The 14,543-nt window shown below is 33.4% G+C and overlaps 1 protein-coding gene across 1 annotated transcript; it reads left to right on the top strand.

Moving 5' to 3' along the window:
- Positions 1–522: 522 nt before the first annotated feature.
- On the top strand, positions 523–2,421 carry LOC129892220 (butanoate--CoA ligase AAE1-like). Its single transcript, XM_055967778.1, has 2 exons — positions 523–875; positions 955–2,421. The coding sequence occupies exons 1-2, from the start codon at positions 567–569 to the stop codon at positions 2,419–2,421; spliced, it is 1,776 nt and encodes a 591-aa protein (XP_055823753.1). The 5' UTR covers positions 523–566.
- Positions 2,422–14,543: the final 12,122 nt, after the last annotated feature.

The following is a 14,543-nucleotide window of genomic DNA, read 5'->3' as shown; positions in this document are numbered from 1 at the left end:
TAAAAATGAAATTTGGATCAACATCTAATTGAATTGGTGGTGTGGTGATGGGCACTCATTAATAAAGTTATTATTGATGTTAATAAAATTAACACATTTATTAAACTATCTGACGTGTTGTTGGATGAATATGAGATCTTTCTTCTATTTATTCTTTTTTTCACTCATCTGACAGAATTACTCTTTTGAGTAGCGTATGAACAAGCTTAGAACTTTTTTAGTATTTTTCATTGTACAAAAAAAATACAAATTAGTGATAAAATATTTTTGACAAACAATATTTTTGATTAGTTTTATAAATCATATATACCAACCCAATAATTAATGTTCATTCATTCCATTCAACAACTTTTGCATCATTGTTTATAAAGTCTTATTTTCTTATTCCTATTCCTCCGGTGATGTTATGCTGCCCACTAAGCAACCATTTCCTTAGGGGGCAGACGTGCACCAGCTCATTTTCAATACTTAATTCTATGGCTATTTTGGTCTACAAATATATAGAGTGGCTAGTGCAGTGAAGCTTACATTAACTTTACGCCTTCCCTTATCCTCTGCATCGTGTCATGAATAAATTCTTCAAAAGCTCCAAAGTGGCTCTGAGGCTCTTTAATTGCCTTAACCGAATCCAACCGGCCACAACCATTTACGGAGCCCGCCAGCTGTCCCAATTTGCTGGTGACTTTCTTTCTAGTTCCGCAAATTATGTTCCATTGACACCCATAAGTTTCTTGGAGAGAGCAGCTAATGTTTTTCGCGATACAACTTCCGTTGTGTTTGGCTCTTCTGTGAAATATACTTGGGAACAGACACATTCTAGGTGTCTCAAGCTTGCTTCTGCTTTAGTTCAGCTTGGAATTTCAAAGGGAGATGTGGTAAGACTTTAATTTTTGTTCAAATTCAACTCTGATATTATTTTCGTTATTGTAATATAAATTTGAACAATTATTGCAGGTTGCAACTTTGGCTCCCAATGTACCAGCAATGCAGGAGCTGCATTTCGCAGTACCAATGGCCGAAGCAGTTCTTTGTACATTAAATACTCGTCTTGATTCATCAATGGTAGCTAACTTGCTTAAACATTCAGAAGCGAAGATCATATTTGTTGATCAACAATTGCTCCAAGTTGCTCAACAAGCAGTCTCCCTACTTTCAAAAGACAAAACAATTAAAACACCAATTTTTGTGCTAATCCCGGAATATGAGAATTTCTCTCCGACATATGATATTCACACATACGAAAATCTTTTGTCAAGTGGGAGTAGCAATTTTATAATAAGATGGCCAAAAAGTGAATTTGATCCCATCACTATCAATTATACTTCCGGCACAATGTCGTCACCCAAAGGGGTTGTGTACAATCACAGAGGTGCATATCTCAATACTATTGCTACTTTTCTCTGTCATGGCATGAGCTCGATGCCAACGTACCTTTGGACAGTTCCAATGTTCCACTGCAATGGATGGTGCATGATTTGGGGAATGGCTGCACTTGGTGGAACAAACGTTTGTCTTAGGCATGTCTCCGCAAAAGATATATTTGAAAATATTTCTCTCAACAAGGTCACACATATGAGTGCAGCACCAACTGTCTTGAATATGATGGCAAATTCTCCACCAAATGACAGGAAGCCACTTCCGCACAAGGTCCAAATATTAACAGGCGGATCACCACCGCCTCCACAGATCCTTTCCAAAATTGAGGAGCTTGGCTTTGGTGTAACTCACGCATATGGACTAACAGAGACTTACAGTGCTGCTACAACTTGCTCGTGGAAGCCTGACTGGGATTCCTTGCCCCTTGAGGAACGAGCAACACTTAAATCAAGACAAGGAGTGCAACATCTTTGTATTGAAGAAGTTGACATTAGAGATCCTGAGACCATGGAAAAGGTGCCAGCTGATGGAAAGACCATTGGTGAGATTGTGTGCAGAGGGAATACTGTGATGAGTGGATATTTAAAAGATGTTAAAGCAACCAAAGACGCTTTTAAAGGTGGATGGTTTCATACTGGTGATCTTGCGGTGAAACATCCAGATGGGTATATAGAAATTAAGGATCGGTTGAAAGACATTATAATATCTGGAGGTGAAAATATAAGCACACTCGAAGTGGAGAAAGTTTTATATAGTCATCCAGCAGTTGTTGAAGCAGCAGTGGTCGCACGGCCAGATGATCAATGGGGTCAAACACCTTGTGCATTCATAAAACTAAAGGATGGATTTCATGAAATTAGTGCACAAGAAATAATCAACTTCTGTAGAGATCATTTGCCTCATTACATGGCACCCAGGACAGTCCTTTTTGAAGATTTACCAAAAACATCAACCGGCAAGGTACAAAAATTCATCTTGAGGGAGAAAGCAAATGCTTTGGGCAGTCTATTTTTCACTGAAAAGAGAAGTGCCATAAGTTGTTAGCATATAAATGTGTGTATATTTACTTTGGTTCTTCATTGTTTATTATGTCTGTTATCCCTCCTGTATTAAGCTCCTATATTTACATCATTTGCAAAAGCCAAAGCCAAAGCCGAAGCCATAGCCGAGCCAAGCGAACGAAGACGACGGCGTGAGGAGGCACCTTCTACTTAACCCTTTATGAGTTAAATATAAGGACAAGGCTTTTCCTTTTTTCTACCAATAAGGGAGAAATGATTTTTCATTTTTCCTTCATTTGGTTGCCCCATAGTTCCCAATTCTTCTTTTCCATTTTTTCTCATTCATACTCCACTTAAACCCAATAATCCCCCACATGAATGGGGAATGACTATTGTTTAAAACATATGCATGAAAAACTGTGTGATTCCTAAGTAAGAATTAATTGCATCTGAATAAGTAGGTTTCCCTTTGAACTTTCCATAGTGACCATATATCGGATATACTCGGTCAATCGGTAGATTTGATAATCTTTGAACCGTCGAGCTTTAGTGTATACCTAGACAACATAAGTCACATAATTAACCCATAACTGTTTTTGGTTCTCATTGTTTTGTTCGTTTCAGCCATGAACACTTCCTGATTCATAAGTGCATAAAGAACTAACCTTACCAGATTCTCCTTGAAGCGGCTTACACTTCACACTTACATAGGTGATATCTGAATATGTTATCCCGTAGAAACACCATTTGATATGCCCTATATCAAACTTAGATATCATTAAAAGGTCATAATGTCTTGTCCTTGTTACTGAACATTGTTGTATCATGAGAATGGATTATCTTTTAAAAAAATATTTTGAAAATATTGAACCGTCATCAATGACTTTGTTTGATCTCCTTGAACCTAGATCTTGGGATCTCCAGTCTTCTAGGTAGAGTTACCGCCACGATGATTTTTCCTCGGCCATAGTCCCATTCCCTTTGATGATCTCTCAACACCCTCTCTAGTTAGGCCTTTTGTAAGTGGATCCGGCAGATTATCTTTTGACTTTACATAGTCAATTGTGATAATTCCACTAGAGAGTAGTTGTTCAATAGTATTATATCTTCGTCGTATGTGACGAGACTTACATAACGCTCCCAGCTCTTTCTATTGCAGCTTCACTATCATAATGTATGCCTATAGGAGTTTGGTTTGGGCCAAAATGGAATATCTTCTAAGAAATTCCGAAGCCATTCTCCTTCTTCATCGGCCTTGTCTAACTATGAACTCAGACTCTATTGTAGAGCGAGCTATACATGTTTTTTTGTTGATTTCTAAGATATCGCTCCTCCATAATGGTGAAAATGCATCCACTTGTGGACTTAGTTTCAGTTGAGCCAGTAATCCAATTTGCATCACTATATCATTCAACAACTGTTGGATACTTATTATAATGCAAAGCAAAATTTTCAGTGTGTTCTAAATACCCCAAAACTCATTTCATTGCCATCTAATGATTTTGGTTGGGATTACTTGTGTATCGACTTAATTTACTTATAGCACAAGCTATGTCTGGTCGTGTACAGTTCATGATGTATATTAAACTTCCCAAAACTCTTGCATAATCTAATTGAGCCTAACTTTCACCTTCATTCATAGCAAGATCAAGGTTCACACCAATTGGTATTTTTGCACTTTTGAAGTTCAAGTACTTGTATTTTTCAAGTACCTTTGGAAATAATGAGTTTGAGACAATGCTAGACCTTGGGAAGTTTTGTGAATCTTAATTTCCAATATCAAATCAACAACTCCTAGATCTTTCTTGTGAAACTTACTAGAAAGCATATATTTAGTAGCATTTATGTTTGCAATGTCGTTACTCATTATTAGCATATTATCCACATATAAACAAATAATGACAACTTTGTTTGAAGGGTCTTTAATGTAAACACATTTATCATGCTCATTAATCTTAAATCCATTTGTCAACATGGTTTGATCAAACTTCACGCGCCATTGTTTGGGTGCTTGTTTTAGTCCATAAAGTGACTTAACAAGTTTGCACACTTTATTTTCTTTATCAGAAACCACAAAGCCCTCGGGTTGTTTCATGTAAATTTCTTCCTCCAATTCTCCATTTAAGAAAGCTAGTTTTATATTCATTTGATGGATTTAAAGGCCATATACTGCAGCTAGTGCAATTAACATCCGAATGGATGTAATCCTAGTTACAGGTGAGTATATATCAAAATAATCAAGGCCATCTTTCTGTCTAAATTCTTTGACGAAAACTCTTGCTTTGTATTTGTCAATAGATCCATCATCTTCCATTTTTATTTTGAAAATCCATTTTAAACCCAAAGCTTTGTTTCTCGGAGGAAGATCAACGAATTTCCAAGTATGGTTGCTCAAAATTGAATCAATCTCACTATTGACAGCCTCTTTCCAAAAAGATGAATCCATAGCGAAAATAGATTCTTTGAATGTTTGAGGCTCATGTTAAATAAGAAATGTTACAAAATCATATCCAAATGAAGTAGATGTCCTTTAACGTTTACTACGCCTTGGATTCTCTTTATTATGTACATTCTCCTTTGGTTCTTCTCGAGGTCTTTAGATCCTTCACTAGATACTTCAAATCTAGTTTTATATGGATAGATATGTTAAAAATCAGCATTATCTGATTCTATTACCATATTGTCATGAATATCCAGATGTTCGGACTTATGAATCAAAAATCAATATGTTTTACTATTTGTAGCATATCCAATGAAAACACAGCCCACAATCTTAGGTCCTATTGTGACCCTCTTAGGTTTAAGAACTTGGACTTTGGCTAGACACCCCACACTTTGAAATATTTCAAGTTTGGTTTTTTTCCTTTTCATTTATCATATATTATAGAAAGTTTTGTTGTGGAAAACTCTATTAAGTATTCGATTTGCTATAAGGATGACTTATCCCCACACATTTCGTGGTAAACCTCAACTTATAAGTAAGGCATTCATCATTTCCTTTAAAGTTCAATTTTTCCTTTCTGCAATTCCATTTGATTGAGGTGAGTAAGGGGCAGTAGTTTGATGAATGATTCCATTTTCCAAATATATTTTTACAAAAGGAGATTCATCCTCTCCACCTATATCACTTCTTATCATTTTTATCTTTTTATTCAACTGATTTTTAACTTCAATTTTGTATTGTCTAAATGCTTCTATTGTTTCATCCTTACTATTCAACAAATAGACATAACAATATCTAGTGCAATCATCAATAAAAGCTATAAAATATTTTTTCCCACCACGAGTTGGTGTTGACTTCATATCACAAATGTCTGTGTGAATCAATTTTAATGGTTTGAAATTTCTTTCAACAGATTTATAAGGATGCTTAGCATACTTAGATTCAATACATACTTCACATTTTGATTTATTGCACTCAAAGTTAGGCATTACATTTAAGTTGAATAGTTTTCGCAAGGTTTTATAATTGACATGTCATATGCGTGAATGCCATAAATTATTTGACTCAAGTAAGTAAGAAGAAATTTGAACCTTATTATTATCAACAACCATTACATTTAGTTTGAAAAGACCCTCAGTGAGGTAACCTTTTCCCAAATACATTTTATTCTTACTAACAACTACTTTGTCTGAAACCAAATGCACTTGAATCCATTTTTGATAAGAAGACCAGCAGAAACCAAGTTCTTTCTTATTTCTAGAATATGACAAACTTCGTTCAGCGTCACCACCTTTCTGGATGTCATTTTCAGGAATACTCTACCATATTCTTCAACCTTAAGCATTACAGAAGTTTCCATATAGATAGTCTCATCAGGTGCAGCAGAATAATAAGTAGCGAAGGCTTCTCAGACTGCACAAACATGTGACGTGGCTCCTAAATCAAGCCACCATTCTTTGGGATTTTCTACCAAGTTGCATTCGGTCAGCATTGCACATAAGTTTTCAATATCCCTATTTGTATCAACCATGTTGGCTTGACCTTTCTTCTTTTCCTTCTTGAGAGCACAACATTCCACAGTCTTATATCCAGTTTTTTCATAGTTGTGGCAGTCTTCTTCGAACTTCTTTTTACTTGGATAATTCTTCGGTCCAAAAGGTTTGTTCCTCTTTTTGATTTATTTGGACCATCCTCAACAATATTTTCTCCCATAATTATTTAGTTTTTTCTAGCCTTCTTCTCGACAACCTTGTTGTCTTCCTCATTCCTCAATGAACAATCAAGTCTTCAAGAGTCATCTCCTTTCGCTTGTGTTTCAAATAATATTTGAAGTCTTTCCATGAAGAAGACAATTTCTCAATTAATGTGTCTACTTGAAATGCTCTATTTATGATCATACATACAATGGATAATTTAAAATCAATAACATATTCAATAATTTTAACAATAAAACTATTAAATTTGATCATACCTTCTGTCAGGATATCATGAATAATGACTTGTAGTTCTTGGACTTGAGACATGACAGTCTTTCTATCAACCATCTTATAGACAAAAAATTTGTAACCACAAACTTTTTTAAGCTTGCATCTTCAGTTTTGTATTTCTTCTCAAGAACATACCAGAGTTCTTTAGAGTTTTTAAAAACACTGAAGACGTTATACAAGCCATCTTCCAATCTATTAAGTATGTAGTTCTTGTAAAAAAAATTAAAATGTGTTCATGCCTCAGTCACAATAAATTTTTCATTGTCAGGAGTTTCTTTCTCTAACACAGGAACATCTTCATTTATAACTCGTTATAGACTAAGTGCAACCAGATAGAAGAACATCTTCTACTTGCCAACGTTTGAAGTCAATACCAGTAAACATTTCAGGCTTTTCTACAGTAGCCATTGCTGTAGAACCTGGTGTTCTACTGGTTGAAGGCACTGTGTTTGCTTCAAAACTTAATACATTTGTATCTCCCATTGTTTTTGCCAAAGCAAATGTAGTGTTAAACAACAGAATAACCAAATAGGAATTTTTGTTCAACTCGATAAAGTTTTTATATTCTTCAAACCGAGAAAAACAAAAACTTAATTAACTTGCTAAAGATTTTATTTACTCGAACTAAGTTAATCACTGGAGTAGAAAGTTTTTCTATTTTAGTCTTCATCCCCCCAAACAGAATATAAGATGAAGCAGAAATCTACAACTTGTTTTCAGTTTAATGATGAAGTTTTTATATTCTTCCAATCGTTAATCGAATAAATCTTGAATACTGATGAAGTTTTTATACTCTTCAAATCAGTATTAAATTTAGAAAGAGTAGAAAATCATAGAGGTTTTAATCTCCAAAACCGTAAGATACAAGCCAAAGTAATTAAATTTCTTAAGCTTGTTATCACTCTTGTATTAAGGTTAGTAAACCAGAAACACTAAATATTAAAAATAAAACAATATCCAAAATCATAGAATTCATTATGTGTCCTTAAGGAATATAATCCCCTCACTGTACCCAACTTTATGAATTATTTCCTCCAAGATAAAATGTATAGAACATTAAAGAAGTAGCAGTACCTCAAATTTTGATAATATCAGCGAACTCAAAAAAAAATACCAATGTGATCACACAAAGACACAACTTTATTTGTAAGAAAATATCTGCAGAAGAAAAGAAAATTTTCAATTCAAAAACTAAGAGAAGACCTCTATATTTATAGCCAATAATGGGTTAGAATATGCCTGTTTAAAATAGTCTCATCTGTTCAAAATAGGCATTGTGTCTTTTGGGAAGGAAGTGTATTTTTGTAAGGAATAGGTCCTTATGAAATATTTCCGCAAAATTTAAAATAAAATCCCATTTTTAGTTATTTTGATTATTTAGTTAATTACGCGAATTTAATTAATTTAAATTAATCCGCAAATTAATTAATTAATAATCAATAATTCTGAATTAATACTGAACAAATATTCAGAAAAAGGAAATCAAATAATGAGATTGATAAATAAATTTTGTCTAAAAAATTATCAATCAATCACTTGCCAAAGCCATAGCTAGGGGTGTACATGGATCAGGTTGGTTCGAATTTTTTACAAACCAAACCAAACCATTTGTGTTGGGTTACTAAATCTATAAACCAAACCAAACCAATAAAAGTCGTATTTTTCGATATTAATTTTTCTCAGGTTTTTTGAGTTTTTCGGATTTTTTTGGACTTCTCGGGTTTTTCATAATATCTAATAAAAATCACAGAGTAGTGCTTCTTAAAAAGAATTCCAGTACAAAATATCAACATATAAGATGGAGGCAGAACACTATTTGGAGTTTAATATAATTTTATAAGATGAGCTTTTTTAGTATATTATTTAGATAAGCTTCTCAAGTCCAAATCTAAATGTAAGAAAGAAAATAAAAATTATAAAAAAAATTAAAAATATTTATAAATTATATTTTAATAAATATTTTTATGTATAACATAATTTAAAAGTATTATATCTATAATTAGGTCGGTTTGGGTTCGGTTTGAATTTTTTTAGTTAAAACCAAACTAACTCTATAATGGTCGAATTTTTTTCTAAACACCAAACCATGTCAAACCAAATCACTAGTCGGGTTTTTTTCCAATTTGGTTCGATTTGTTGGTTTAATCCGGTTTATCAGTTTTTCCTATACAGCTCTAGCTGTAGCTGTAGCCGAGCGAGCAACAACGGCATGAGGGACACCTCTACTTAACCCTTTATTAGTTAAAGGAAGTCTTTCCTAATATAAGGTCAAGATTTTTCCTTTCTCCTACCAATGAGGAGAAATAACTTTTTATTTTCCCTTCATTTGGTTCCCTCACATTTTTCAATTCTTCTTTTCCATTCTTTCCCATTCACACTCCACTTAAACTCAACAATTTCAACATTACATATTCTACTTCAAAAGCTATGTACAAAGCATTGAATTGTTTATTTTTTTCATGGGCACTGAAATGTTCACTTTACAATATCTGGATTGTTATAAAATAAACTAACTTAGAAAATTAAGAAGGAGAGAGTATGAGAAATAGAGAGAGGAGAGATTGAATATTGTTCCATATCAATTTTGTATTGCGAAGAATGGCTTTTATAGACAAAAACATGAGTACAACTTGCCTACAAGTTGTCTACAAATTGCCAAGTGGGTCCTACTTAAATGGACATCCAATATCTATAAATTGCTAAGTGGGTCCTACTTAAATGGACATCCACTTGCTCTTTAACACTCCTCTTTGGATGTCCACGTGAAATGTGCCTCATTAAAAACTTTACAAGAAATAATAAACATAGTTATTGTAAATATTCATAAATATTGTGCCTTGTTAAAACCTTAGTAGGAAAAATCCAATGGAAACAAATCTAGTGAAGAAAAAAAAGTACACACATTTGGTAATACGCATTGAGTGTTGCCTCATTAAAAACCTTACCAGTAAAACCATTTGGACAAAACTTTGGTTAAGGGAAAAAGAGTGCAGCGCATATTTTACTCCCCTTGATGAAAACTTCATTTGATATCTCAAAGACGCCGCATTCCAATTTTGTATCTCATTTTCTCAAAAGTTGAAGTCGGCAATGCCTTGGTAAACATATCTGCTAAATTTTCACTTGAACGAACTTATTGGACATCTATTTCACCCTTCTTTTGAAGATAATGAGTAAAAAGAATTTTGGTGAAATATGTTTTGTTCTGTCTCCTTTGATATATCCTCTCTTCAATTGAGCTATACATGCAGCATTGTCTTCATACAATATTATTGGAATGTCTCTTTTCAAAGAAAGGTCACATGTTTTTTGAATGTATTGAGTTATTAATCTTAACCAAATGCATTCTCGACTTGTTTCATTAATGGCTATTATCTCTGCATGATTCGAGGAAGTGGAAACCATAATTTGCTTTGTTGAACTTCATGATATAGATTTACCATCATATGTAAATAAATAGTCTGTCTGCAATTGACCTTCATAGGGATCAGACTAATATCTCGTATCTGCGTAACCAATCAATTGTGATGTGGATTCATTTGAGTAAAACAATCTCATATCAATGGTACCTTGGAGGTATGTGAATATATGTTTAATTCTATTCCAGTGTCTTCGTGTTGGAGAAGAACTAAATCTTGATAACAAGTTTACAAAGAAAGCTATATCTGATCTAGAATTGTTGGCAAGATACATTAATGCACCAATTGCACTAAGATATGGTATTTCAACACCAATAAGCTCTTTATCATTTTCATGAGGTCAAAACAGATCTGTATTAATATCAAGAGATCTCACAACCATTGGGGTACTCAATGGATGTGCTTTATCCATATAAAACCTCTTTAAAATATTTTTAGTATATATTGACTGATGTACAAATATCTCATTTGTAAAATGTTCAATTTGTAGATCAAGACAAAATTTTATCTTTTTGAGGTCTTTTATATCAAACTCCTCTTTCAGACATTTTACTGCCTTTAAAAGTTCTTTCAGAGTTCCAATAATATTCAAATTATCAACATATATTGTTATTATGACAAATTCAGTTCCAAACCTTTTCATAAAGACACAAAGACAAATTGGATCATTTTTATATCCTTCTTTTAGCAAATATTCGCTAAGACGATTGTATCATATGCGCCCTGATTATTTCAACCCGTATAAGGATTTTTGAAGCTTTATTGAGCAAGTTTCTCGAGAATTCTTATATGCTTCAGGCACTTTGAACCCTTAGAAAATTTTCATAAAAATATTGTGGTCCAATGAGCCATATAAATAGACAGTGACCACATCCATTAGGTGCATTTCAAGCTTTTCATAAACTGTCGAATTCATTAGATACCTGAAGGTAGTTGCATCCACCACAAGGGAATATGTTTTCATATAATTAATGTCAGCTCTTGGCGAAAAACTTTGGGCTACAAGTCGTGCTTTATATCTTACGACTTTACCTTTTTCATTTCGTGTACGCACAAAAACCCATTTGTACTCTACTGGCTTGACACCTTCAGGTGTTCGAATTATTGATCCGAAAACTTCACATTTTTCAAGTGAAGTTAACTCTGCTTGAATTACATCCTTCCATTTTGGTCAATCATTTCTCTGTCTACATTCAACGACAGATTTTGGTTCAAGATCCTTATCTTATTGCATTATTTTAATGGCAATATTATAAGCAAAAATATTATCGATCACAATATCATTTCGATTCCACCATTTTCTTATCGAGACATAACTTATTGAGATTTCTTTATTCTCATTATTTTCAGGTACTTGGATCTCCTTGGTGGTATTACCATTTGTTGTGTCTCTGGGCTCTTATTGAGAAATTGCCTTCAAATTATGATCATTTTGATCATTTATTTCTTTTCTTTTTTGAGGATTTTTATCTTTGGAACTAATTGGTCTTCCACGTTTTAAGCGTGGCCTAGACTCATTTGTCTGAACAAGTTATCCTAACGGGACATCAACTGGAACTTGAGCATTAACAGCTGGGATATGTGATTTAGTAACTCGTGGAAGGTTAGTAAATGCATCCGGCAGTTGATTTACAATTTTCTACAAATAAATCATCTTTTGAACTTTGCTCACATTGATTTGTTTGAGGATCTAAATGAGATAGTGATATTGAATTTCAGTCTATCTCATTTTCCAATTTCTTATGTTCTCCCCCTAATGTTGGGTATACTGATTTATCAAAATGACAAACAACGAATCTTTCCATAAATAAATCTTCAGTCATAGGTTCTAAATATTTTATAATAGAAGGAAATTCATACTCAACATATATTCTCAACCTTCTTTGGGGACCCATCTTTATGCGGTGCGGTAGAGCAAGTGGGATATATACCGCACACCTAAATATTTTAAGATGGGATATTTTTGGCTCCCTTCATAAAGTCAAGTGTAATAGGGAAAATTCATGAAAATTTGTTGACCTTATAAGCACAAGTGTTGCTGCATGCAAAATAGCGTGCCCTCATACCAAAAAAGAAAGTTTTGTCCTCATTAGCAATGGTCTAGCTATGAATTGGAGGTGTTTAATCAATGAATTTGCTACACCATTTTGAGTATGAATATGAGTGACTACTCAACTTTTATTCCAACCAAAATACAATAATCATTAAAGGATTGAGATGTAAATTCACCAGCATTATCAAAATGAATTATCTTTATTGCACAATCTAAAAATTGTGCTCTTAACCTTATAATTTGAGCTAACAATCTCACAAAAGTCATGTTGCGAGTTGATAATAAGCACACATATGTCCATCTTGTAAATGCATCTATCAAGACCATATAATATTTAAATGGTTCACATGAAGGGTTGTAACACCCTCAAAAATGCCCACAAAATACTCTAAGAATGCCTTGGAAATAGGCCACTCATGTAACGCATTATCCTTAATATTTTTAGAAAATTCAAGTTCAAAATATAAATTAGGGGGTCAAAACCTGTGGAAAAATGGTCTCGGTGAATTTTTAGGACCCATAGAACGGAAGAAGGATTTTCGAAGAAACCACAAAATAATGTGGTCCGCGACAGAACTGGGACCGAGTTGGTCGTGACAGGTCCGCATCACGGACCTGGGAGGCAGTTCTGGCCGAATTGAGTTTTTTTAGGGCATTTTAGACTTTTTCTAAATTATTAGTTAATGAACCTAGACGTTTTTAGGACCTAATTCAACTCTATAAATTCACTTAAACCTCTAATTCTATTCATTCTTCTATAATTCATCTATCAAATATTTCTCTCTCTACAAAAAGGCTCTCAAGGGTTTTCACTGAAGACTTCAAGCAAATTCACTCAATTTCTCCATCAAAATTCTCAAATTCTTCCAAATTAATTGGTGTTCTCACTCAATGTATGTGGGTATTGATTTATGGATCCTTTCATCCATGAAGCCCAATCAATTTCTCAAGGTTTTCAATCAAATTAAAGTATGGTATTTTATGGATTTTGTGATCTCCTTATCAATTGCATGAATTTTGATTTAAAATATGATCATAAGTCTATTTTGATATAAATTGATAGTTATTGAATTAAATTGAAGAGTTTTTCCATGAATTCTCCTATTTTGATTTTTGGGGTTCATGATGTAAATTGTGAGTATTTTGATTCATACTTCTAAAGGATATTATCTATATGAATTATGTATGGACTGATATAAAGTTTATGATCATGCATGATTTCAAGTAAATTTTATAATTTTCAAGTCAATTGAATATGCATTATAGTCATACCCTAATTTCAAGTTCAAGCTACGGTCATGAATTTTCAAAGTATGAATTATGACTATGTGTTTTCATGATAATCATGAATTCTAAGTATGTTTCAAGGTATGAATTTCATTCAAGTTATGAAGTAAGGTGACTTAGGATCCTATGTGGTGACCTAAGGCCTATTGATACGAATTATGTAAAAATAATTATAATGATGAAAGGACAATTCTCACATTACAAGTATGTTATTAAAATGAGTTACTCTATGATTTCAAGCCTATGATCATAACTATGATATATGATATTATGATCTTTTGTTATGTATGTATTTTGTGGGATTTAACTTAGCATCGAGTAGATTTGAGGTGGGGGCCCTACCAAAAGCTTTAGTAGCAGTCTCATGTCCTATAAACTACGTGCCACCGTTGGTTGCCTTTATGGCCTAGCTAGTGGATCCACAAATAGCACATGTTCATGATTAGGAGTCTACCTTGGCAAGGTAGCCTCCTCCTTCTTGATGTGGGTATCATCGGATTTTATGTTATAGCTTGCATGGTCTTATTGGCAGTTATGGTTCCTATCCCACATATGTATGATCTCTTAAGTGTGTTATGATTTCGAATTTATGTTTTTAAATGCTTTGGTCAATATGATTTTCTCATAACTTTACATATTCCATCTTATCATGTGTTTTACTTGACCTTTGCATTCCATGATTTATGTTGCATGTCACGCCCTCATACTTAGTACATTCCAACGTACTAATGCATAGAATTGACCCACATATATCACTCTGTATACATGCCAAAAACGTAGGGGATTCAATCCTAACCTTAGTCGCTAATAGTTTAATAATCATTTTTCCTTGGGATCAAGAAACACAAGAGAAATTCTTAGATTGAAGAATTTTCTGATTCTTTAAAGTGTGTCCATGTGAATTTTCAACAATTCTGTGCATCATATTATAACCGGGATGGCCTAACCGATCATACCAAATGATAAAATCATTAG

Source organism: Solanum dulcamara, chromosome 6, assembly GCF_947179165.1.
Source record: "Solanum dulcamara chromosome 6, daSolDulc1.2, whole genome shotgun sequence".
Classification (NCBI taxonomy): domain Eukaryota; kingdom Viridiplantae; phylum Streptophyta; class Magnoliopsida; order Solanales; family Solanaceae; genus Solanum; species Solanum dulcamara.
This window is presented reverse-complemented; position numbering and strand designations above follow the sequence as displayed.

What these genes read in the sequence shown, in the direction of transcription:
- LOC129892220 (XM_055967778.1), top strand. Translation starts at nt 567, where the DNA reads ATGAATAAATTCTTCAAAAGCTCCAAAGTGGCTCTGAGGCTCTTTAAT. An exon ending in GAATTTCAAAGGGAGATGTG is followed by an intron (nt 876 to 954) that starts GTAAGACTTTAA and finishes CAATTATTGCAG; the next exon opens with GTTGCAACTTTGGCTCCCAA.